Source organism: Phocoena phocoena, chromosome 2, assembly GCF_963924675.1.
Source record: "Phocoena phocoena chromosome 2, mPhoPho1.1, whole genome shotgun sequence".
NCBI classification, from domain to species: Eukaryota; Metazoa; Chordata; class Mammalia; order Artiodactyla; family Phocoenidae; genus Phocoena; species Phocoena phocoena.
In genome coordinates, this window is record NC_089220.1 from 124,979,677 (window position 1) to 125,007,012 (window position 27,336).

General features: G+C 41.0%; 1 protein-coding gene across 1 annotated transcript in view; it reads left to right on the plus strand.

The window, feature by feature from the left end:
- Positions 1 to 26,080, plus strand: part of CHSY1 (chondroitin sulfate synthase 1) — an 82,842-nt gene extending 56,762 nt beyond the window's left edge. The window contains exon 3 of the mRNA XM_065871873.1: positions 23,083 to 26,080. Within this exon, the coding sequence (XP_065727945.1) occupies positions 23,083 to 24,675 (1,593 nt within the window). The 3' untranslated portion in view covers positions 24,676 to 26,080. The remainder of the gene's footprint in view (positions 1 to 23,082) is intronic.
- The last annotated feature ends 1,256 nt before the right edge of the window (positions 26,081 to 27,336 follow it).

Genomic DNA, 27,336 nt, shown 5'->3' on the forward strand with positions numbered 1-27,336 from the left:
AATTAACAACTGCTTGAATCTGCCTGTTGGAACTCAGGGCAGGTCACGGAGGCTCGGAGGCTGAGTGAAGCCTGTTTCCTGTAATTAAAGAAATGGGGGACACAGAAAGGCTTTGGTGCCCAGGAGCTCCCGCTGCTCGGTATCATTACCTTATACGTGAATAAAGATATTCATATGTGTGTATTAGAACGAATATATTTCAAATGTCAGTGGAGTAGGATAAGTGGTTTTCTGTATTTTGTAATGGATGTATATTACTTTATAATAATTAAAAAAGTTTTAGAAATAGTCAGTAATCATAAGTGAGTTAAGTATTTCTACAAGATGGCATTTTAAGGATCACCTGGCTTACAGTGCAGGTTTTTGAAATGCTGGTTAAGACTACACTTCATTCATGAAATCCCCCTTTATTTCATTGTAGTCAGTCTTTAATAAGACACACATTGTGGGATCTGTTCAAAACTTTGGGCAAAGAAGTAGATGATGTATTTTTTTGGCCTCTTTTCAGAAGTATACTCTTAAATTGAATTTTGACCTTTTAAAGACCCCAGTGGTTATCCTCCCAGCCCTCGCTTCATGGCTCTCACTGTCTCCCCTTTCCCTCAACCAAACACATGCACACATGCTGTCGGAGGTTGTGATGTAATTTAGAAATAGAGGCAAGATTAGAAAGTGGGGTGTGCAGGGACTTGGAGACCATGTATGTGCAGTGGTTCTATTGTAGGAGCAGAAAGTTCTGGGTGTGATTAAATACTACTGCATTTGGTGTTTAGAAGCAGTTCTCCCATTCTTTTTCTAGTGCTTGATTATTAGTTGTATTTAAAGGTGCAGAATATTAATTAGGAAACAGGGACATGAGGGCAAAATTGATGGCTAGAGAGTTGCATTGGCTGCAGAATTCAGAGGAAAATTAATGTAGAAGTTATCATTTAAAATGCAGTCATTAAAACATATCATTTTGAAATACTTTAAAGTGTTACCTAGCCTGCTTAACTGTTTCTCAGCTGAAGTCCCCATGTAAAATGTGTTGGTGCGTGAACAGGCTAAGAAGCAGGAGGGTAGGCCCTTTTATATAGTGGAGATAATTTTACCAGGAATGAACTTTTTCATTCTGTTTCCTTTCAGTTTAGAGTACTCGAGGCCCATGTGTAAATAAATGTTAGTGATAAAATAGAAGTTACCCATTCTTATTTTTAGGACCAGTTTTCTTTTCACATTTCTAATTTAAAGGTTACTTAACTACTATTACTAGTAATGGCTTTCTGCCGAAGACTCAGTCACTCCATCCAGAGGGCACTGAGGGAAAGTTGCTCAATACTTTTGAGGCACTTCTACTTTAAGACAACTGGGCTGGCCCTTGGATCCCACTTGGTTCTGGTGTTGGGCCAGGGCTGGCGGTTGTGGCTGCCTGTAAGCAATTGTGAGGAAGAAAGAAGTGGGTGGAGAGGGAGGTGTGAGGATCTGTGCTGGGTGCAAGTGGCACTGTCCCTAGAGTGGCCCTTCCTCTCCCAACACGCCCATCCCATTGTTGAGACTCAGTGCCCCCACCTGCTCACCAGTGAGAATGATCCCACTGTGCTCCCCATCGCCGAGAGGGTGATGGTTCCGATTCCCGCAGTGTGGGAGATTGGTGCTGGCCCCACATCTTCTTCCTCGGTGCCAGGAATGTTTGTGTTGTGCACACATTAAAAAGGGGCTTCTCCACTTCTTACGCTGTGTCTGACCAAAATTTGGTTCCACGGTTTATACATATATACACTTATTCAGAAAGTTTGAGGAAGTCATTTCCAGTTTTTAAACCTTTCATATTGATTATGCTGTTAAAATTCTCTCTCTCCCTACACAGAAACACACACACACACACTCCATTATCTAACCCCAGCTCATCATTGGCCCCACTGCACACGTGAACGAGCCTCGCCATGAGCTGGCCTGGAGGGACTGTAGTAGGACGTGTGGGCTGGAAGGAGGATGGCCGCTTTGGCGATGGTGCTCAGGGGGCCCAGCCTCAGGCCTGCTCCTGGCACAGAGTAGGTGAGCGGATTCGTAGAAGAGATGACAGACAGTTCTTGGGAGTATAGCATCTTCTCTAGTCTGACCCGTGGTGCCCTCTGGAGCACTTCCCTCCCCAATTGCTTCTGTCAGGTCTTGGCTCAGATTTCCCCCTTCCCTTCCTGAGTCTGCAAAGCTCCCCTCTCTCCGGTCTCCCTGCTTTCTGTTTCTCTGTCTCCTGTTTCACCTGGTCTTTGTAAACTGCCTGTCCTGACCCTGGAGGGTGAGCTCCCTGAGAGTAGGGGCCGCCCCGCCCTGGGAGCCCGCGGCAGCTGCCGATCGCCAGCTCCAGCCCCTGGTGTGTGAGATGTGCAGAGCAGCAGGACCTGTCATAGCCTTCCATGAGTGAGCCCATGCTGAGTGCTTCGCAGAGCCTCCCGGAGATGCCGCTTATTAATGCTTACCTTCTATTACGGACTGCGGGTAAATAAGCCTTTGTTATAAAGTCGTGTCTCTGAAGAACTTTTCAAAGGAAAAGCCCTGTGTTCTCACATGTAACTAAGAGAGGGTTCTGTTGGATGGTTGTATGAGGGAGGTAGGTTGTTCTGGAAGTGTAGGATGATGCTGGGGTTTTTTTTGTTGTTTTTTAAAAATTTATTTCAGGGCTTCCCTGGTGGCGCAGTGGTTGAGCGTCCGCCTGCCGATGCGGGGGACGCGGGTTCGTGCCCCGGTTCGGGAGGATCCCACGTGCCGCAGAGCGGCTGGGCCCGTGGGCCATGGCCACTGAGCCTGCGCGTCCGGAGCCTGTGCTCCGCAACGGGAGAGGCCACAGCAGTGAGAGGCTTGCGTACCGCAAAAAAAAAAAAAAAAATTTATTTCATTGAAGTATAGTTGATTTACAATGTTGTGTTAGTTTTTGGTGTACAGCAAAGAGATTCAGTTATTTATATATGTGTATATATATTCTTTCTCATCTTAATTTTCCATTATAGGTTATTACAAGATATTAAATGTAGTTTCCTGCGCTTACACAGCAGGTCCTTGTTGTTTATTTTATATATAATAGTTTGTATCTGTTAATCCCAAACTCCTAATTTATCCATCCCCCGCCACCACTTTCCCCTTCGGTAACCATAAGTTTGTTTTCTGTCTGTGAGTCTGTTTCTGTTTTGTAAATAAGTTCATTTGTATCATATTTTAGATTGCACATATAAGTGATATTATATGATATTTGTCTTTCTTGGACTTCACTTAGTATGATAATCTCTAGGTCCATCCATGTTGCTCCAGATGGCATTATTTTATTCTTTTTGGTGGCTGAGTAATACCCCACTGTGTGTGTGTGTGTGTGTGTGTGTGTGTGTGTGTGTGTATACACACACACCACATCTTTATCTGCTCCTCTGTTGATGGACATTTAGGTTGCTTCCATGTCCTGGCTCTTGTAAATAGTGCTGCTGTGAACATTAGGGTGCATGTATCTTTTCAAATTAGAGTATTCCCCAGATATATGCTCAGGAGTGGGATTGCTGGGTCATATGGTAACTCTATTTTTAGTTTTTTAAGGAACCTCCATACTATTCTACATAGTGGCTGCACCATTTTACATTCCCACCAACAGTGTAGGAGGATTCCCTTTTCTGCGCACCCTCTCCAGCATTTATCTGACTGGTGTGAGGTGATACCTCATTGTAGTTTTGATTTGCATTTCTCTGATAATTAGGGACATTGAGCAGATTATGCTCTGCTTAGTGCACTGAAACTCTCAGTTATTAGCATTTTATCCTTTGGGTAAATGTTTCTTAAGGGAATCTGTTATGTGCCACGCTCAGCGACATGCTGGGGCACAGAAATAACAGTTGAGGCCTGCCTTCAAGGGACTTCAGTGGAACAAATAGGGATAGTTAGTGTAATTTGTGAGAATTCTAACTGATCCTCTTTTAAGGATGCTTTTCAGTTCCTCTGGCATTTTGCTAATGACACAGATTATCCATATTTTAAAAGTCCTGTCCTCTCAGCTCTTGTTGCCATATCTGTTGGGAGTTGGGGAGGGAATGGAGGTCAACAGGGTGCCAGTGTCTTGCCTTTGACTGGGGTCTGCCTGCCTTCCACAGGCTGTATGGGGTCTGTGGGGGGAGGGGAGGCAGGCAGGTGTGGTTTTCTTTTCTAAGAGTTAGCCCCTCTGTTGAAGAGCCTGGTCCTGCTCTTTCCTTGTTATGCTTAAATATTGTCTGGAGCCACTTATTGTTCAGTGATCAATCTTTCTGTCCTCATTTGTAAAATGGGAGAAATAATCCTGTTCATTTATTCATCAAGTATTGATTGGGCAATGACTTATGAATAAAAATAGGTTTTTCCCTCAAGGGATTGTGCGTTGTGAAGAATGTGTGCGTTTGTGGAGAGAGTCAGAGGGAGAAAAGCTTGGCTTCTCACTCAAAAAATAGTTCTTCTGTAAAGTCTTTTTAGTTTAAATTACTGTCTTCAAGAACAAAAGATTGTACTCAGTGTGTATAGTTAATCACTTGCATTTTATTTTCACCTACCTCTTTCCACAAAGGATCTGAAGTTTAGAGTATTTTATATATTTATCTAAAGGTTTTGTTTTGCCTAGAGCAGTGAATGGATGGATGAATGAAGGAAAGAATCAAAGACTTGATTATAAATAACAAGCCAGAGAAAAAGATTTACTGTTTTCCTAGAATCTAATTAACATAAATATTTCGAGGATTTTTTTCCTAATGGGTGGCCTGTGTGTTTTTTTTTTAATTAATAAACTCTGTTTTTTTGTAGTTTCAGCTTCAGAGCAAAATGTGCAGAGTTCCCATATACCCCAGCCCTCCCCACCCAACCCGCCATACAAAACCACCCCCACTATCAACATCCCTCACAAAGTGGTACATTTATTACAATCTATGAACCTACATTGACACATTGTAATTACCCAAAGTCCATAGTTCACATTAGGGTTCCCTCTTAGGAACATGCCCTGGGTTTTGACAAGTGCGTAATGTCATGTATCTACCATTGTAGTATCATTCAGAGTAGTTTCACTGCCCTAAAATCCTCAGTGCTTCACCTGTTCATCCTTCTCTCCTACCCCTAGCAACCACTGATCTTTTTATTGTCTCCATAGTTTTGCCTTTCCCAGAATGTGATATAGTTGGGATTATATATATAGTATGTAGCTTTTTCAGGTTGGCTTCTTTCACTTAATAATACACATTTAAAGATCCTCCATGTTTTTTCATGGCTTGATAGCTCATTTCTTTTTTTCTCAAAAAATATTTATGTATGTATGGCTGTTTCAGGTCTTAGTGCATCATGAGGGCTTCACTCTAGTTGCAGTGTGCAGGCTCCAGCACATCGGGTCTCTAGTTGTGGCGCACAGGCTCAGTAGTTGTGGTGCATGGGCTTAGTTGCCCTGTGGCATGTGGGATCTTAGTTCCCCCACCAGGGATCAAACCCACGTCCCCTGCATTGGGATGTGGGTTCTTAACCACTGGACCACCAGGGAAGTCCCACTCATTTCTTTTTAGTTCTGAATAATATTCCATTTTCTGGATGTACCACAGTCTATCCATTCACCTACTGATTCCAAGTTTTGGCAATTATGAATAAAACTGTTATAATCATTTATGTGCAGGTTTTTGTGTAGACACAAGTTTTCAGTTCAGTTTGGTAAATACCAAGAAATGCAATTGTTAGATCTTACAGTAAGAATGTATTTAATTTTGTAAGAAATTGCCAGAATGTCTTCCAAAGTGTCTGTACCATTTTGCATTCCTACCAGCAACAAACGAGAATTCCTATTACTCTACATCCTCACCAGTGATTGGTGTTTTCAGTATTTTGTATTTTGGACATTTTAATATGTGAGTAGTGGTATCTCATTGTTTTAATTTGCATTTCTCTAATGTCATATGATGTTGGATGCCTTTTCATGTGCTTATTTGCCACCTGTATTTCTTCTTTGGTGAGGTATATAAGGTCTTTGACCTTTTTTAAATCAGGTTGTTCATTTTCTTATAGTTGAGTTTTAATAGACCTTTATTAAATGTGTCTTTTAGAGATATTTTCTCCCTCTCTGTGGTTTATCTTCTCATTTTCTTGACATTGTCTTTCATAGAGTAGAAGTTTTAAATTTTAATGTAGTTCAGCTTATCAGTTATCTCTTTCATGGATTGTGCCTTTGGTGTTATACCTAAAAAGATGTCTCCATACCCAAGGTCATCTGGGTTTTCTCTTATTATTTTCCAGAAGTTTTATAGTTTTGTATTTTACATTTAGGTCTGTGATCTACTTGGAGTTAATTTTTATGAAGAGTTTAGAGTCTGTGTCCAGGTTGATATTTTTTTTTTGCATGTGGATGTCTAGCTGTTCCAGCACCGTTTTTTGAAAAGACTTACGTTTGCTCCATTGTATTGCCTTTTTTTTTTTTTTTTTTTTTTTTGTGGTACGCGGGCCTCTCACTGCTGTGGCCTCTCCCGTTGCGGAGCACAGGCCCCGGAGGCGCAGGCTCAGCGGCCATGGCTCACGGGCCCAGCCGCTCCATGGCATGTGGGATCTTCCCGGACCGGGGCACGAACCCGTGTCCCCTGCATTGGCAGGCGGACTCTCAACCACTGCGCCACCAGGGAAGCCCTGTATTGCCTTTTTGGTCCTTTGTTGGTTGCCTGTGTTTTGAAAATGTTTATTTGTATCACTTCTCTAGAAATTTGACACTGTGGGATTTAAAGCTTTAATAGCCTTTCTCTCTCCCACAGAAACACTCCATTTCCTTCTCATTCTTCTCTCCAGAAAAGTTTTCTTATGATCTTTTGTGAAAGAAAACTTCAAGAACTCAAAGCTTTGTGTGATTGTTGTGTAGTGAGAATCCCTTCTCAGATTTACACAGGTTGCCTTAACCCCACAGAGTTCATTAAGCCTGAACATCCCAAACCCGCTGTTTATCCCCCAGCCCCACTGTAGATTCCTCAGCGCTGTGTACCTGGCTGAAATACTGACTTTAATGTGTGAAACAAAGCTGTGATACACACCACTGGGTTCTAAAGTGGTAGCTGTGCTTTATGAGACTTGAGTGCAGGGTAGTTGAGCTGTGCTCTTCTCCCCACCCCCAGTTTGCTTGCTGCCTTCTCCTGGTGGCCTTGTCTTGTGACAGCAACTCCCGTCACTGATTAGGCTTTCATCATTTAAAGGCTGCTTGAATCTTTAGGGGGGTTTCGGGAAGATATTACTTGATAAATATGGTAAGTTAAAATGATACAAAATGTCTTTAGATAGAGTGAGATTCCATAACAAATCAGGAAGAGATTTTTAAAAAATCCTAGAAGGAAATGAACTTGTAGGCCATATTTGACCCACAGACTTATTTTGTGTTTCTCTCTCTGTCTTTTTCTAGTTTAAACTGGTTGCTGACTTTTTTTTCTTTTTAATATACTGCAGGTTCTTATTAGTCATCAGTTTTATACAGATCATTGTATACATGTCAATCCCAATAGCCCAATTCAGCACACCACCATCCCCACCCCACCACGGCTTTCCCCCCTTGGTGTCCATACGTTTGTTCTCTACATCTGTGTCTCAGCTTCTGCCCTGCTGTACCATTTTTCTAGGTTCCACATACATGAGTTAATATACGATATTTGTTTTACTCTTTCTGACTTACTTCACTCTGTATGACAGTCTCTAGATCCATCCGCGTCTCAACAAATGACTCAATTTCGTTCCTTTTTATGGCTGAGTAATATTCCATTGTATATATGTACCACAACTTCTTTATCCATTTGTCTGTCGATGGGCATTTAGGTTACTTCCATGACCTGGCTATTGTAAATAGTGCTGCAATGAACATTAGGGTGCATGTGTCTTTTTGAATTATGGTGTTCTCTGGGTATATGCCCAGTAGTGGGATTGCTGGATCATATGGTAATTCTATTTTTAGTTTTTTAAGGAACCTCCATACTGTTCTCCATAGTGGCTGTATCAATTTACATTCCCACCAACATTGCAAGAGGGTTCCCTTTTCTCCACACCCTCTCCAGCATTTGTTGTTTGTAGATTTTCTGATGATGCCCATTCTAACTGGTGTGATGTGATACCTCATTGTAGTTTTGATTTGCATTTCTCTAATAATTAGTGATGTTGAGCAGCTTTTCATGTGCGTCTTGGCCATCTGTATGTCTTCTTTGGATAAATGTCTGTTTAGGTCTTCTGCCCATTTTTGGATTGGGTTTTTGTTTCTTTAATATTGAGCTGCATGAGCTGTTTATATATTTTGGAGATTAATCCTTTGTCCGTTGATTCATTTGCAAATATTTTCTCCTATTCTGAGGTTGTCTTTTTGTCTTGTTTATGATTTCCTTTGCTGTGTAAAAGCTTTGAAGTTTCATCAGGTCCCATTTGTTTATTTTTGTTTTTATTTCCATTACTCTAGGAGGTGGATCAAAAAAGATCTTGCTGTGATTTATGTCAAAGAGTGTTCTTCCTATGTTTTCCTCTAAGAGTTTTATAGTGTCCGGTCTTACATTTAGGTCTCAAATCCATTTTGAGTTTATTTTTGTGTATGGTGTTAAGGAGTGTTCTAGTTTCATTCTTTTACATGTAGCTGTCCAGTTTTTCCAGCACCACTTATTGAAGAGACTGTCTTTTCTCCATTGTATGTCTTTGCCTCCTTTGTCATAGATTAGTTGACCATAGGTGCATGGGTTTATCTCTGGGCTTTCAGTCTTGTTCCACTGATCTATGTTTCTGTTTTTGTGCTAGTACCATATTGTCTTGATTACTGTAGCTTTGTAGTATAGCCTGAAGTCGGGGAGTCTGATTCCTCCAGCTCTGTTTTTTTCCTTCAAGACTGCTTTGGCTATTTGGGGTCTTTTGTGTCTCCATACAAATTTTAAGATGATTTGATCTAGTTCCGTAAAAAATGCCATTGGTAATTTGATAGGGATTGCATTGAATCTGTAGATTGCTTTGGGTAGTCTAGTCATTTTTACAATATTGATTCTTCCAATACAAGAACACTGTATATCTCTCCATCTGTTGGTATCATCTTTAATTTCTTTCATCAGTGTCTTACAGTTTTCTGCGTACAGGTCTTTTGTCTCCCTAGGTAGGTTTATTCCTAGGTATTTTATTCTTTTTGTTGCAGTGGTAAATGGGAGTGTTTCCATAGTTTCTCTTTAAGATTTTTCATCATTAGTGTATAGAAATGCAAGAGATTTCTGTGCATTAGTTTTGTGTCCTGCAACTTTACCAAATTCATTGATTAGCTCTAGTAGTTTTCTGATGGCATTTTTAGGATTCTCTATGTATAGTATCATGTCATCTGCAAACAGTGACAGTTTTACTTCTTCTTTTCCAGTTTGTATTCCTTTTATTTCTTCTCTGATTGCCATGGCTAGGACTTCCAAAACTATGTTGAATAATAGGGGTGAGAGTGGACATCCTTGTTTCGTTCCTGATGTTAGAGGAAATGCTTTCAGTTTCTCACCATTGAGAATGATGTTTGCTGTGGGTTTGTTGTATATGGCCTTTATTATGTTGAGGTAGGTTCTGTCTATGCCCACTTTCTGGAGAGTTTTTATCATAAATGGGTGTTGAATTTTGTCAAAAGCTTTTTCTGCATCCATTGAGATGATCATATGGTTTTCTTCAATTTGTTAAAATGGTGTATCACATTGATTGATTTGCGTATATTGAAGAATCTTTGCATCCCTGGGATAAATCCCACTTGGTCGTGGTGTATGGTCCTTTTAATGTTTTGTTGGATTCTGTTTGCTAGTATTTTGTTGAGGGTTTTTGCATCTATATTCATCAGTGATATTGGTCTGTAATTTTCTTTTTTTGTAGTATCTTTGTCTGGTTTTGGTATCAGGGTGATGGTGGCCTCATATAATGAGTTTGGGAGTGTTCCTTCCTCTGCAATTTTTTGGAAGAGTTTGAGAAGGATGGGTGTTAGCTCTTCTCTAAATGTTTGGTAGAATTCACCTGTGAAGCCATCTGGTCCTGGACTTTTGTTTGTTGGAAGATTTTTAATCACAGTTTCAATTTCGTTACTTGTGATTGGTCTGTTCATATTTTCTATTTCTTCCTGGTTCAGTCTTGGAAGGTTATACCTTTCTAAGAATTTGTCCATTTCTTCCAGGTAGTCCATTTTATTAGCATAGAGTTGCCTGTAGTAGTCTCTTAGGATGCTTTGTATTTCTGTGGTGTCTGTTGTAACTTCTTTTTCATTTCTAATTTTATTGATTTGAGTCCTCTCCCTCTTTTTCTTGATGAGTCTGGCTAATGGTTTATCAATCTTGTTTATCTTCTCAAAGAACCAACTTTTAGTTTTATTGATCTTTGCTATTGTTTTCTTTGTTTCTATTTCATTTATTTCTCCTCTGATCTTTATGATTTCTTTCCTTGTGCTAACTTTGGGTTTTGTTTGTTCTTTTTTCTCTAGTTACTTCAGGTGTAAGGTTAGATTATTTGAGATTTTTCTTGTTTCTTGAGGTAAGCTTGTATAGCTATAAACTTCCCTCTTAGAACTGCTTTTGCTGCATCCCATAGGTTTTGGATCGTCGTGTTTTCATTGTCATTTGTCTCTAGGTATGTTTTGATTTCCTCTTTGATTTCTTCAGTGATCTCTTGGTTATTTAGTGACGTATTGTTTAGCCTCTATGTGTTTGTGTTTTTTATGGTTTTTTCCCTGTAATTCATTTCTAATCTCATAGTGTTGTGGTCAGAAAAGATGCTTGATATGATTTCAGTTTTCTTAAATTTACTGAGGTAATTTGTGACCCAAGATGTGATCTATCCTGGAGAATGTTCCTTGCGCACTTGAGAAGAAAGTGTAATCTGCTGTTTTTGGATGGAATGTCCTACAAATATCAATGAAATCTATCTGGTCTATTGTGTCATTTAAAGCTTCTGTTTCCTTATTTATTTTCATTTTGGATGATCTGTCCATTGGTGTAAGTGAGGTGTTAAAAGTCCCCCACTATTATTGTGTTACTGTCAGTTTCCTCTTTTATAGGTGTTAGCAGTTGCCTTATGTATTGAGGTGCTCCTATGTTGGGTGCATAAATATTTACAATTGTTATATCTTCTTCTTGGATTGATCCCTTGATCATTATGTAGTGTCCTTCCTTGTCTCTTGTAACATTCTTCATTTTAAAGTCTATTTTATCTGATATGAGTATTGCTACTCCAGGTGTCTTTTGATTTCCGTTTGCATGGAATATCTTCTTCCATCCCCTCACTTTCAGTCTGTGTGTGTCCCCAGGTCTGGTGTGGGTCTCTTGTAGACAGCATGTATATGGGTCTTGTTTTTGTATCCATTTAGCAAGCCTGTGTCTATTGTTTGGAACATTTAATCCATTCATGTTTAAGGTAATTATCAATATCTGTGTTCCTATTAACATTTTCTGAATTGTTTTGGGTTTGTTTTTGTAGGTCCTTTTGTGTTTCCCACTTAGATAAGTTCCTTTAGCATTTGTAGTAGAGCTGGTTTGGTGGTGCTGAATTTTCTTAGCTTTTGCTTGTCTGTAAAACTTTTGATTTCTCCATCAAATCTGAATGAGATCCTTGCCGGGTAGAGTAATCTTGGTTGTAGGTTCTTCCCTTTCATCACTTTAAGTATATCGTGCCACTCCCTTCTGGCTTGTAGAGTTTCTGCTGAGAAATCAGCTGTTAACGTTATGGGAGTTCCCTTGTATGTTATTTGTCGTTTTTCCCTTGCTGCTTTCAATAATTTTTCTTTGTCTTTAATTTTTGCCAATTTGATTACCATGTGTCTTGGCGTGTTTCTCCTTGGGTTTATCCTGTATGGGACTCGCTGCGCTTCCTGGACTTGGGTGGCTATTTCCTTTGCCATGTTAGGGAAATTTTCGACTATAAACTCTTCAAGTATTTTCTCTGGTCCTTTCTCTCTTCTCCTTCTGGCACCCCTATAACGCGAATGTTGTTGCATTTAATGTTGTCCCAGAGGTCTCTTAGGCTGTCTTCATTTCTTTTCATTCTTTTTTCTTTAGTCTGTTCTGCAGCACAGCAGTGAATTCCACCATTCTGTCTTCCAGGTCACTTATCCGTTCTTCTGCCTCAGTTATTCTGCTATTGATTCCTTCTGGTGTAGTTTCATTTCAGTTATTATATTGTTCATCTCTGTTCGTTTGTTCTTTAATTCTTCTAGGTCTTTGTTAAACACTTCTTGCATCTTATGGATCTTTGCCTCCATTCTTTTTCCGAGGTCCTGGATCATCTTCACTATCATTATTCTGAATTCTTTTTCTGGAAGGTTGCCTATCTCCACTTCATTTAGTTGTTTTTCTGGGGTTTTATCTTGTTCCTTCATCTGGTACATAGTCCTCTGCCTTTTCATTTAATCTATCTGTGAATGTGGTTATCATTCCACAGGCTGCAGGATTGTAGTTCTTCTTGCTTCTGCTGTCTGCCCTCTGGTGGATTTGGCTATCTAAGAAGCTTGATGGGAAACTGGTGGTGTGTAGAGCTCTGGTTACTGACTTTTAAAAGTTAGGAGGCTCTACACAAAATAGCCAGATTTCTAGCTTCTCTTTAAAAATCGGACCTCACTGGGCTGTATTCTGTTTGTCCTGCTCTCCTGACTCCCCAACCTGGTGCACTTCTCTCACGTTGCCCCTGTGTGTCTTTAGTTTTACTTTTGTTTTGGTTTGTTTTTTGGTGATCCCCTAGATCACAGCTTAGTTAACTCAGTTTATCATACAGACTTTTGGTCGAGAGAGCTGGTGTGTCACATGTTGACTGGAGTTAGTGAACAGCCTTGTGAGTGATGTGTCAGCAGAGGCCAGTGGGGACTAGACCCAAGTGCCAGCTGTGAGTCGAGTTTTAGAGAGAGCCCTTCGTTTATGTCCCGTGTCAGTCTGCCCAGTGCCATGCTCTGTCTCGTATACATGTGTGCGCATGTGTGTGTATGTGTATGTGTACGCGCACACTTATCCTTTCTTTGTATGTGGCCTTATGAAGTTTTCCTTGCCTGGTACAGTGCCTTAATGTGAATGTTTAGTTTACGTATTTGGTGCTGCATTTGCGTAAGACTTTGGTCATTTAAAGATAGTTCTGCATACATTCATTCTGCATAATCCTGCCAAGTTTGCTGCTTTATGGGGAAAAAAAGGTGATGCTTGAAAAGCTTTAAGTGACTCCCACTAGGTCAGACCTGAGTAAAGACCTGAGCTGGAAGTTTAGATACAGTGTTCTGACTGCAGATAAGGGCCCTCTCTCCTGTCCACTGTCCCTGCTGACTATTCAGACCATGGAATGTTCACTTGCAAACTCTATTGATTTCAGGTCTTGATCACTTATATTGTCTTATGTATCAGCAGAAGTCTTAAATTACTACCAACAGTTTTTGTTTACTTTGCCAAGGTTAATTCTCAACTACTTTGAAGTGTGTCAGGCTTCTTTAAAAGGTATTTGGATTTCAGAATTTGACAGTAACCATTCAAGACACACCCACACACATACACACATAGTTCTCGTTTTTTACCATTAGAGACCCAGCTTAATTCCCATGAAAAACTTACTTTCTTGAATAGAGTCTTTAAAATACTAAGCACCTGGGCTTCCCTGGTGGCGCAGTGGTTGAGAGTCCGCCTGCCGATGCAGGGGACACGGGTTCGTGCCCTGGTCCGGGAAGATCCCACATGCCGCGGAGAGGCTGGGCCCATGAGCCATGGCCGCTGAGCCTGCGCGTCCGGAGCCTGTGCTCCACAACGGGAGAGGCCCCAACAGTGAGAGGCCCGCGTACCGCCAAAAAAAGAAAAAAAAAATACTAAGCACCTAATACTTGAACTTAATTGGATGAAAATTGGCAAAGCCTACACAAAACTAATTAGAGGAGACCTAATAGGGACATGTAGGGTAACCATATGTCTTGAGAGCTGGGGACAGGCCCAGTTTATACCAGTGATCTTGGCCTAATTATTAACGGATTTCCTCTTTCATCTCAGAAGATCCTGCTTCAGACAATAAATTTTCTGGAAACCCTACCTGCAGGTGTATGACATTGTTAATTTAAATATTTAAAACTTGTGAATATGGTTATTTTGAAACTACCACCAGTTATGGTCTCCTGACATTTAGACAACCCATATTTTCTTTGAATCAATTCTCAGAACAAAAGGGTAAGAAAACAAATTCTCTGCAGTGAATTAAAACACTGTATAAATCAGGATTAGAAATAGCTGTCCATCTGGAGCAGTGATAGTCTGTTGATATGGCTGAAGTATGTACTTTATGATGACATTAATGTAAACAGTTAATGGGAAGAGCCTTAACTTTATGAGAATGTTGGCCTTCATTGCAGAGGAGAAGAAGGACATTTGCTAATGAAGACCCTAGAGGTATTTGTTAACTGAAGATTAGGCATGGGTAGTTAATGGTTATTCCCAGCTGGCTAGAAGTTCCTGGGAATCGCGTGACCTTGATATTTATTAGCCCCTTTCAGATTTACTGTAGACTGACTCAGAGTCCTGAAACACCTCACAGTAAGGGAGATGGCTTTGCTGGAATCCCAGATTATGGGGGTACTTTTTTTTTTTTTTTTTTGCGGTACGCGGGCCTCTCACTGTTGTGGCCTCTCCCGTCGCGGAGCACAGGCTCCAGACGCGCAGGCTCAGCGGCCATGGCTCATGGGCCCAGCCGCTCCGCGGCACGTGGGATCTTCCCGGACCGGGGCACGAACCCGTGTCCCCTGCATCGGCAGGCGGACTCTCAACCACTGCGCCACCAGGGAAGCCCTATGGGGGTACTTTTTAGAACAAAGATTAAGCACTGTTTTATGGACACTGGAAATTAACTTTAAACCATCAGTGGTATTCCATGCATCTTAAAAAGGCTTCTTTAGTGTGTTTTAAATAAGGTATTCCTTGTGATTATTAAATAACCTATGTGCATTGATTTGTCTTCTGCAGTACTTTTTAACTTTCCATTTTATAATATTCTTCCAAAGACTGTGCCAAGTAATAGATTATTGAAGTACTTTTTAATAACAAAGTCCTTGTTCTAAATTTGGTACTATTCAAAATACATGTTCTTTATTACCAAAAAATTACTTATTTGCTACCCCTAGAGTTACTAAAATGAACTGTTATGAATCTCATATTCTTAACTATTTTCATTTGTAGCAGAATTGGAGGTTTGTTTTTATGGGATGGAAACAGTTCATTGGGATGTGTTTTTAACCGTTTAATACAGTTTGATTCGGTGAACGTAGAATCCTGTAACATTCTGATGTTACACCTTCAACCATATCAGGATGGATGGGTTGAAGAACATCAGGACATGACTTTAGAATTATATGAGACTGGTTCTAAAATTAGCACATAAGATCTTAGAATTCTTCACCTTGAAGGAACCTCTATACCGTCATTTTATAAATGAGAAAACTTGAAACCCAACAAATTCAAATGACTTGTCCAAGTCTTATAACTTATTGGTAGTATAAAAGCAGTAAATGTCTCTATGTAGCCTTATTTCTTAACCTTTATTCTTTAAATTGTTATATTCTAAACTTTCTTCCAGATAAATAATAGTTTCATTTCTGTTACTAGAAAATTGCTAAACACTTCCCTTAGTCATATGATTATTCCTCTTAGAGACTGCTTAATGGGGAATATTGTAGTAAGCAGTGGAATTAGCTATAACATGAGGGAAAGAGGGACAATGGATAGAAGGTATAGATGTTCAGCTTAACGATCCAACTATTTCTCATTCAAGTGCCTAAGAGCGAAATGGTTCAATTTCATCCCACCCACAGCATGCCTTCTTAAATGCAACCAGGCACCTTCAAAGAAAAACAAAAGGTAGGAAAGACCCAAATAACAGCAGAGAAACTAGTCAAGGTGAAAACAAAGATAACTTGAGAACTTTGCCAGGGATTCCAAAATCAAATGCAAATGCCAGAAATACTACAAAGGCAAAAATGAGACCCGAGAGTACTAAGATGGCTTCATGTGAACTGTGGATAGTGTGACCTGGGATAAAAGTGCTAAGGGGGTAGATGACAGTAGGTGGGGCGCTGTGCACTCAGCCGGGGGCTGGCCCTGGAGGTCTGGGCAGGTGGGGTTGGGAGAGGGCAGAGTCTAAGCACTGGGTTGCTTCTCCAGTACTTCCCTCCAGCCGCCCGGCTCCTTTTCAGGATCACAGATGATTTCTGGATCGTTCTTCCCTAACCTAGCCTTAATATCTCATTGAAATTTTTACTTTGAATTATACTTTATATTCCTGTTCTTAATTTTGAAGTTGATTTGTAACATGTATTTCTCTTCTCCAAAAAAGTTTCCCTGAAATCTGAATTTTTCCTCTTCCTCTCCTGTTGCACCACATTGAGGGTGAAAAGAAAATGGTTCCTTACCTCTACACCAAAGTCATTTGTAATAAGACTTTGTATAGAAGTTCAGGGAGATTGCTAAATGTGCTAAAGGACCAAAAGGTGCCACTGGAAGCCGATTCGGGCAGGGTCTGAGTATTACCATTAATATCCTTATGTGGAAGTGCATGTCCTCACCTGTTACATTCTATCTAATCATCTGTGAAGTACTTATACCCTTATTTGCCCTTTTAGAAAGGGAGCTATTTCACTGGCATTTATTTAGATTTTTCTAAAGATCATTGCAGGTATGTACTCCATCTAGTCTGCCAAGTGAGTGGCTTGCTTGTCTAAAACATTTATTTTATAGCAATATTAGTAGACTAAATCTTTTGGGGTGACATGGGGGGGGCACCAGCTAATCTGGGCATAGAGTTGGCCTTATTTTTAATAAAATAAGTGCTGCCTCCCCCAAACACACACACATGCTGCACACACACGCACACACACTTTTGTCTTGCAACAGATTTCTTCTTCATAAAAAGAGAAAAAGAATGTACCACAACATTCCTTTCAGCCAGACTTCAGCCAGAAGGTGCCTACAGCAACTTTACTGTAGCTTAAAATTTTCAGTCTACAGTGGTTCTAGGGGATTTTAAGCCTTTCAGAAGCCTGCCAGTCAATATTTTTCTCTGTATTTATGCCTTTAGCACACACACTCTGTATTTCAGATAAAGCTTACCTAGACTTCAGTCACTATGAAAGTAATGACCACAGACAGCTTCTAAAATGTTTTGAGAAATGTATTCCTGAAAATGTTTGGGGACATGTTGTCCTATCGAGTCTGTAAGAAATAATCAGTCATGCACGGAAGACCTGCTTTCATAGAGGACTCCCGATGGACCTCGCTCCCCTCGTGCAGGGTTTTGATAGCTAAGAATAAAATGTACACTTATATACTGGTGTTCTGGGGAGTAAAAAACAAATGACAGCTATATCCTTTGGTGGAAGGGTGTGTATTCTTTTTCAAAATGTGCTGCTGATTTTTACATTTTAACATGTATCCTGGTCACAGGAACACAAGTATATTGTATTGTATCTATCCACATCAGCTGTGTTCTTCTGCACTGAGATCTTCCAGTTTCTTGATACTTCATATGCATTAAGACTGCTGTTAATCATTAATTCATCAGCTCTTTGTTGAGTATCTTGCAGCGTGTGTCAGGCACTGATCTGGATTCTGGAGATGCAAGCAGTGAACATCTGTGCCTTTTACCGTGTGCACTGGTTCCCTGCTGCAAAGCTCTTTGTCGTAGTCTGTTCCAGCTGCTAGAACAAAAATACTGTAGACTGAGTGGCTTAAACACTCAGGAGGCTGGAAGTCCAAGATCAAAGTGTCAGCATGGTTGGGTTCGGGTAGGACTCTGCCTGGTTTACAGATGGTTGCTTTCCTGCTGTGTCCTCATAGTGGGGAGACAGTGCTCTGGTGCTTCATCCCCTTATAAGGGCCCGGATCTCATCATGGGGGCCCCACACTCACGGCCTTATCTAAACTCAGTCACCTCCCAAAGGCCCCACCTCCTAATAGTGCCACATTGGGGATTAGAGTTTCAACACATGAATTTGGGGAGACACAAACATGCAGTCCATAGTACTCTTCTTGTAGGATTTCCTTGCACTGTCATTCTGGGTCTCTCTTTTCTTCCTTCTGTGTTGTACTCCTTGTTTCTGGGATCCTATGTCATCTTTCCAGATTTAACCCCTCATTCCAGATGGGCACATCCTCTAATAGCTTCCTGGGAAAGAATGAATGCAAGGTAGAATTTGAGTCCTTCAATATCTGAAGCTATTTGTTCTCCCCTTTTACTTGATGGATAGTTTGGTTGGGAAGAGAATTCTGTGTGGAGAATAATTTTCACTCCTCCCACTTTTGAAGGTATTGTTCTTTAGTTTTGTCTGTGTTTAGTGCCACTCCAGTTTCTGAATTATTTGTATATGGCCTTTTTTCTCCTCTATGCAAGTTTTTAATAGTTTTATCTGTAGTGTTCCCAATTTGTACTCTTTGTTCTGGGCACTTAGGGTTCAATCCAGGCACCTGAGTAATTTTGGACCCATGTTTTGTGTTTTCTTCCCCATGTGCTTTCTCTTTCTAGAATGAATACTCTTCTCTCCTGTTGTTTTTTTTGTTTTGTTTTGTTTTTCTATTTTCTGGAATATTCTTCAACTTTATCTTCAATCTCTACTCTTTTTGTTTTGCTATCTTATGTTTAATTTCAAGAGCTTTTTTGTTTTCTGATTATCTTTTTTATAGTATTCCATTTTTGTTGCACAGATACAGTACCTTCTCTTTGAATACCTTATAATTTTTGGTTTTTTTGTTGTTGAGGTTTTCTTCTAGTCACTGCATTGTTTCTATTTCCACCAAGCTTTTTGTTTCCTTGTTTTGTCTCCATCTTTCCCATTGGAACCCTCATTCAACTGCCTGATGGTCCTTGGCTGTCAATTGTCATTTAAGGCTGAAGCATTGAAAAACTAACTAGAAGCTCTATAGGCAAGATTTTTTTAAACTAGTATCCTTGCTGTAGTGATCAACTTTTGGGTGATGTTTTTTGTTGGAGGACTGTAGATATCTGTGGGGCTATTTAGTTGATACAGAAAAGATGCTTCCAGCCTCCTACTTGGAATGAGAAGTGGGGGACCAGTGTTCTGAGAGCCATTTGGGAGAAGAGGACTGGGGGTCCTACTGTTTAGACTTTCATTTCCCCTCTACTGTCAGCCTTGAACGCATCCCTCTCTAGGTGTTCAGATTTCATTTGTGGACAGATTGAACTTCAGGCTTATGTGCTTATCAATGAAGTAAACCCAGAGGAGTAAGGGAAAATAACCTATAGACTGTGACATTCAGGAATAACTACTGTAAATGATGAATGTGTTAGGGCTTCCTTGGTGGCACAGTGGTTAAGAATCTGCCTGCCAATGCAGGGGACATGGGTTCGAGCCCTGGTCCGGGAAGATCCCACATGCTGCAGAGCAAGTGAGCCTGCATGCCACAACTACTGAGCCTGTGCTCTGGAGCCTGTGAGCCACAACTACTGAGCCTGCATGCTGCAGCTGCTGAAGCCCGTGCGCCTAGAGCCTGTGCTTTGCAACGGGAGAAGCCACCGCAATGGGAAGCCCGCACACCGCAGCAAGGAGCGGCCCCCGCTCGCCGCAGCTAGAGAGGCCCCGCACGCAGCAGTGAAGACTCAACACAGCCCCAAATTAATTAATTATTTTTTTAAAAAGATGAATGTGTCAAGAAACTGCCAATATTTACTACTCACCAGTCCTAGTTTAGTTGCAACAATTGATATGCAACCCTGCATGAATTCTGGCAACAGACCCATCATCTAAATGCCGGAATAACTGGGAGCGTGTTTTTGAAGTTGCTGGGCATCTCCCACCACCCGCCATGGTGGTATGTGGGGAGGAACTGTGGGGCTCTCACTGCTCCATATATCCAGTTCCTCCAATCTCCCTGTGTTCAGCCCGAGCCTCCACCCACCTTGCAACACTGGTATCTTTCCGCAGGGTTCTCAGGATTAAATAAATTGGCTTACTCTTCAGAGCAGTCTGTTGGGTTTCATCTTCCTTCACTCTCCATTTTCTTAGAATTTTGGGACATCTCTTCTCTACTGTGTCTGTGTCTCCTACCCCATTCTCTTGGTCCTTATGGGTTTATTCCTTTTGCATTCTTTATTCTCTTTTAAGAGTATTTGGGAAGAGAGAATCATGTGGGTTCTACCACTCATATTCTTAAGAAGATTGGTTTTGCTACTATGCAGAATTGAGGAAGGAACAGTTCTGCAAGAAGACCCATTGGGAGACTGAGACATCACCCAGCAGGGCAGGAGCAGAGCAGGGTCTGAAATACCCGGGGAGATGGGATTGGCAGCACGGGGAGAGGAAGGAGCACCACCTGCTTCAGAGTATTCTTAGTTTTGGAAAGCAGCTTATAAGGCCAGACTGATGGCTCAGTGTGCCTGCATTCTTGGAAACATAAAGGGACCTTTCAAAAAAAGACATGGTTCTTCATGCTCATTGTTAAAAATTTTGAAATTATAAGCAGATAAAATGGAAGTAATATGTAATTATAACAAATATTTAAAATCTCTGCCAAAATTGTTAGGAAGCCTTCCACCATATAGCTTACGGTAGTGACTGTAGTAGTCCCCGACCATGGAGCATTGGGTTGTTGCTGAGTTCTTTGCTGTGGTGGGCATGTTGCCAACCTTTGAGTGCCTCTCCTCACACAGTGGTGTCCTCAGGTGGAGTCATGGAGTCAGGTGGCTTGCCCAGCTATTTGATGCATGTTGTAAAGGCTAACTTTGTTAAAACTGGAAAAATGGCCTCAAGTTGTTGGGGCATACAGGGGTGAGGGTCAGAGGAAGGAAATGACAGCATTTGTTTTAGCACCTGCAAAGAATTTTCCTCAGTGTTTCTTCATGGTTTTGAATCCTCAGATGACACTCACTTGTCACCTTGCAGCCATGCAGTTTGTACCCAGGAATCAGCCCAGCTAGAAAATGAACAGTGAAAACACTTTCGACAGGATTTTCATTAAACCTCTTTTGTTGTGACCCATCTGAGGAGTGAAATTAAAAGAAAGATAAATTCTTATGGTCCTTATGATTTGATTACCTTGTCATTTTTCTTGGTCATCATTCTGTGGCCTGTCTATCCAGGGTTGGAGGAGTGCAGGCATCAGTTGCTTCAAGCCCTCTTTCAGCAAATCCCAAACTGCTTTATTTTGGTCCATGTATTAAGTCAAGACTTTGAGTAACTAAGTGCCGCTTGTGCTGAGAGAAACAGTGAGTGGACACTTGCACGCGTGTGGGGGTGCCCGCTGCACACTTGAGAAAGGTGGTGCTCTCTCTCAGAGGTGAGAGACACTCTGCTTCCTTTCCTTTCCTTTTCTTTTTTTTCTTTACTTTTTTTTTACTTGACTGTCTTATCTAAGTAATGTAACGTTTGGAAATCATTTCAGCGGGTAATTCCGTGTATATACATACCTCGTTTGTTGATTGTAGATGATGTTGGAAAGCAAAGTCAGAAATGGTGAGGGCACTTGCGAGGAGGTGTTGCAGTTCCAGGCTAGTTGCGCCTCTGAGGACAAGACACAGGTGGTCAGCGTTCAGCAGACTCACGGCTCCAGGGAATTGAGTGAGTGAGTGGGTGCGTGTGCAGCCCCTGCTCAGCACCGGCAGCGTTACTTGTGTGCTCTTTTTTTTTCTTTTAAGCCATTCTTCAGAAGCCTTAACTTCTTTTTGCTCTTATTGGCTTCATTTATTGGTAGCTTGTAGTAATTGTAGAGAAAAAGAAAATGGGGTGTAAAAATGCTAATCTGTATTTTTCTATTATTATAACTTCAGTGGCTCAAGGAAAAAAAATCAAAAATACAACTGTCCAAAGGCCTACTTGATCCAAATCCATGCACCCTTATCAAGAGTTAGTATTTAATAATATGATCAAGAAAAACAAAGTTGAGCCACAAATAAAATAGGACTAGTTTATCAGATACCGACCACAAATGTTTTTGTTTTTTGAGATTTTTTTTGACATGGACCATTTTTAAAGTCTTTATTGAATTTGTTACAATATTGCTTCTGTTTTATGTTTTGGGTTTTTGGCAGCTAGGCATGTGGGATCCCAGCTCCCCTACCAGGGATCGAACCTGTACCCCCTGCATTGGAAGGCAAAGTCCCAACCACTGGACTGCCAGGGAAGTCCCACAAGTGTTATTTTTACTAAAATTTTTTGGAAATTTTTGTTCTTTACTCTAGAAAGCTTTGTAGAGCTCATCATCCAGTTGCTTGAATGTACTGGAGAATTAAGTATATTCCCTATCTAGCTTGAGGGGACAGACCCAGTTTTGGCTGATGGATCTCAAACTTTTGTTTCTCGCAGTCAGTGTCCTAGAACAGAGGGAGAGTGGGGTGGGATAATGAGTCCCCTTGCCTTTCCTGTCCTTCAGCTCCACACTCTGAGCCCCCATGTGCTGGCTCTGCTGGTGCTCGAGACGTGACGCTTAGCAAGCAGGCCCTTTCCTGCCTGCACAGGAACACAGAGATGTTTAAAGGATTCTCCAAGTGTGCTCCCAGTAACCTCGCAGACCCTTGGTTTTACCTACAGCATGCCCTTCCCAGTTGCAGGCCTCTTCCTGCATGTGGCTGGATGGCTTTCCTTCTGCTCAGCTCCCTGGAAGCAGCATTAATCCTGCGCTCGGGTCATCTTCCTGGAGTTCTCCTTTTCACTCCACTGATGCAGTTTATTCCTGTTCAGATGGCAGCTCCTTTTGGGTGCCAGTCTTCAGGGAGGGGACCTTGGCTCTTAGGTCCCCTTCATGGGCTTGCTGGGGACCAGCAGTGGCATTCTCTCCCAGGTATGTTGAGTTGGTGTGCCTGTGAGCTCAGGATTGCACTTTTACTTCATGGGAAAACCGTTTCATAATTCTGTTTGCCTACAGAATTGTATTGGCTAATTCTGGTTATTGATGAAGTCTTGTTTCTTTAAGTGGTTTATAATTCTTCTGCTCTCATTGGACTGCTGTAGATCGGGCTTTACCTAGGATCTTAGATATGCTCTGACTCATTTAGAAAGATTTCTAATATTTAGATTTTTTTTTTTTTTAGAGTATGCAGGTCTATAAGGAAATATAAGAATAGAGGGACACTCAGTCATGTAATACTGATAGCAATCTTTTTTTTGTTTCTTAACAGATGCAGCAGCTTTTTTATGAGAATTATGAACAGAACAAGAAGGGGTACATTAGAGATCTCCATAACAGTAAAATTCACCGAGCCATCACACTGCACCCTAACAAAAACCCACCCTACCAGTACAGGCTCCACAGCTACATGCTCAGCCGCAAGATTGCTGAGCTTCGACACCGCACCATCCAGCTGCACCGAGAGATTGTCTTGATGAGCAAATATAGCAACACCGAGATTCATAAAGAAGACCTCCAGCTGGGAATTCCTCCTTCCTTCATGAGGTTTCAGCCCCGCCAGCGAGAGGAGATTCTGGAGTGGGAGTTTCTGACTGGGAAATATTTGTATTCGGCTGCTGACAGCCAACCCCCTCGAAGAGGGATGGACTCCGCGCAGAGGGAGGCCTTGGATGACATTGTCATGCAGGTCATGGAGATGATCAATGCCAACGCCAAGACCCGAGGGCGCATTATTGATTTTAAGGAGATACAGTATGGCTATCGCCGAGTGAATCCCATGTACGGGGCCGAGTACATTCTGGACCTGCTGCTTCTGTACAAAAAACACAAAGGAAAGAAAATGACGGTGCCTGTGCGGAGGCATGCGTATTTACAGCAGACCTTCAGCAAGATCCAGTTTGTGGAACACGAGGAGCTGGATGCAAAGGAACTGGCCAACAAAATCAATCAAGAATCCGGATCCTTGTCCTTTCTCTCGAATTCCCTGAAGAAGCTTGTTCCCTTTCAGCTCCCTGGGTCCAAGGATGAGCACAAAGAACCCAAAGAGAAAAAGATCAATATATTGATTCCTTTGTCTGGACGTTTTGACATGTTTGTGAGATTCATGGGGAACTTTGAGAAGACATGTCTCATTCCGAATCAGAATGTCAGGCTCGTTGTTCTACTCTTTAATTCTGACTCCAACCCCGACAAGGCCAAGCAAGTTGAACTCATGAGAGATTACCGCATTAAGTACCCGAAAGCCGACATGCAGATTTTGCCTGTGTCTGGAGAATTTTCAAGAGCTCTGGCCCTAGAAGTGGGATCTTCCCAATTTAATAATGAATCTTTGCTCTTCTTCTGTGACGTTGACCTTGTATTTACTACAGAATTTCTTCAGCGATGTCGAGCAAATACAGTTCTGGGCCAACAAATATATTTTCCAATCATCTTTAGCCAGTACGATCCTAAGATTGTTTATAGTGGGAAGGTTCCCAGTGACAACCATTTTGCCTTTACTCAAAAAACTGGCTTCTGGAGAAACTATGGGTTTGGCATTACTTGTATTTATAAGGGAGATCTCGTCCAAGTAGGTGGCTTTGATGTTTCTATCCAAGGCTGGGGGCTCGAGGATGTCGACCTTTTCAACAAGGTTGTCCAGGCAGGTTTGAAGACATTTAGGAGCCAAGAAGTAGGAGTAGTCCACGTCCACCATCCTGTCTTCTGTGATCCCAACCTTGATCCCAAACAGTACAAAATGTGCTTGGGGTCCAAAGCATCAACATATGGGTCCACACAGCAGTTGGCTGAAATGTGGCTAGAAAAAAATGACCCAAATTACAGTAAAAGCAGCAATAATAATGGCTCAGTGAGGACAGCCTAATGTCCAGCTTTGCTGGAAAAGACATTTTTAATTACTTAATTTATTTTTCAAAATTTTTTTGTATGATCAGTTTTTGAAGTCCATACAAGGATATATTTTACACATGATTTTCTTACAGAGGACTCCTTGAAGATTGAGTTTTTTGAACAAAAATGTGATCATGTTTGCCTTTTGAACACATTTTCTTGCTGAACATTATGTAGCAGACCTGCTTAATTATGACTTGAAATGTACCTGATGAACAAAACTTTTTTTTTTAATATTTCTTTTTCAGACCTCTTTGCTATAGTCCTATGGCAGAAAACATGAACGTTCCTGCAAAGTATTATTGTAACAAAACACTGTAACTCTGGTAAATGTTTTGTTGTAACTGTTAACTTTGCACAGATTCTACCTTTTGTCTTTTTTTACAGCAATTTTTTTAAGCCATTTTATGTTGCAGTTGTCAAATAAAGAAATGTGATAGTAGCTGTATCATCATCTTCAAGAGAGCTTTCCAAAGGTGATTGTTTCCCCCAATCTTGTCTCATTTTTGAAGGTTTTTCAAAGCAAAGGGAGAAGGGAAAGCACAGTAAAAGATAGATGGCTGTTCTTGTTGTAATTAGTGTGGCCTAATGGACCTGGCATTACATTTCAAGAAGGGTCTGGCATTTTCTCTTCTCCAGACCCTTCTTTTTAAAGGGTAAATATTAATATTTAGAATGGCAAATAAGAATTATTGTCATAAATCTAATGTATGCAAGCTAAAACAAAGACAAAAAAAAAACCCCAACCCTAATGAAAGCATTGGGGGGAAATGTATCAGATTTTGATCACTTCATCCTGTCTGTGTTATGTTGATGGAGATGGGTGTCTCATTCTTTAATTACTGTTTTGTTTTATCCTTTATATCTGAAATACCTTTAATTTATTTAATATCCATCGTTTAGAACTCTGCCATTTCCCAAGTACCTGTTAGTTATTAGTATTTATGTGTATTAGGAATGTTTAGTATATTTTATTTGCAGTAAACTGATCTCCAAAGATTTCCTTTTGAAAACTCTTCTCCCCCTCCTTAATTTTTACATTCCTTACTGTTTTACTAAATATTAAGTGTTCTTTGATAATCTTGGTGCTCACGTGTTTTGGGGACAAAAGTGAAATGAATCTGTCATTAAACCAGAAAGTTTGTTTTAAATTCACAGAACAAATGTGCCTTAAATTTTTTTTTCATTTAGATTTCAAACAGTAATAGATTTGCCATTTTAATATACATCATTGGAGATCTGCTTATTTGTAAATAGCCTATTGCTCATTTGGAAAAATAAACCAGTGGACAATATTTTTCTATTGTACTTTTCAGAACCATTTTGTCTCATTACTCTTGTTTTAGCTGAAGAATTGTATTACATTTGGAGAGTAAAAAGCTTAAACACTGATTCATAAGGTTTTTCAAGTTATTTGAGGGGAATATTTGTATGCACTGCAGTTCAGGAATGAAATGAAACTTTCAAGTGCCTCTTCCTTTATTTTTTCCTTAGAATGTACTTGTCACCTTTTGTTTGTTCCTCTTAAAGAACTTGCTGAATCTTGTGTTTTATAGAACAAAGTTCTTCAAACCAGGTCCAAGCCCCATCTGGCTTCTTGGTACAAATGTACCTTCCAGGCCTCCTTAGCGCACCTGCCAGGCCAGTTAAAATCTGCATTTTAACAAGTGCCCACGTGATCCTGTGTGCACGAATGTGCTCAGGGTTTTAGGATGGATCTAGCTACAGGATAAATTGCCTGCAGTTGGCATAGAATCCAAGAATCAAAAAAGTAAGATCTTTGATGCCAAGGTAGCAAGCTTTGTGGATGCAAATTACACTCCCAGGACAGGTATTTACCATGTAATGACAGTGAAGATCCAGTATAATGACACTGTGCTCACAGTACGAATTGCTGTCATTCATCCTAATTGCCATTTGCTTTGTGGGAGTGTTTAGTTTTTCCTTGGAAAAAAGCAAAGACATATTTATTCCTCAGTAAGGAAGAACATAATATACATCTTGATGACAAAGTCACTTAAATTGTCTCTCTTTACCATACCATAATAAGGAACTGTAGGACAGGGTGTGAGCAATTACTTTATTGAGCTTCAATGTCCATCAGATGTCCTGGTGACACTTTGTTAACACTGGCTGTTTCCTTCCCTAATCCCACTCTTGCCCACGTCTGTTCCTTTTCCCTGACATCACTGTTAATGTCAATGGAGGTGCTGACCTCCTTTTATCAAGACTCCATCTCCAGAAATGCCGTTGGACCCCTTCACTCTGGTCCTCTTCCCTCGTAGTGCCGTGCCTGGATTCTGTGCCCACTGGCCTGTGGGCTCATTCTCCACCTGGCCACTCCCTCTTCCTAAAGCACCCCTCCAAATCAGCAGCTCTGGTGCCCTCCTCCACTGCCCAGAGAGTGGATTCTGTAGGACACCCTTCAGGGTACTGCTACCAGCCGAACTGGGCTCTTCGTTTGTGAGGACATCAGTCTCTCTCCTGCCTGTGCTTTCCCTCTGTCTGGAGCTCTCTCACCACCTTACTCCACTGGCCACCTGGACTCATCTTCCAGGAGCCCGTTGAAACTCCCCCATGGTCCACTCTGGTGTCATTTCAGACCCTTCCAGTGTGGATGTGACACAAGTGGACA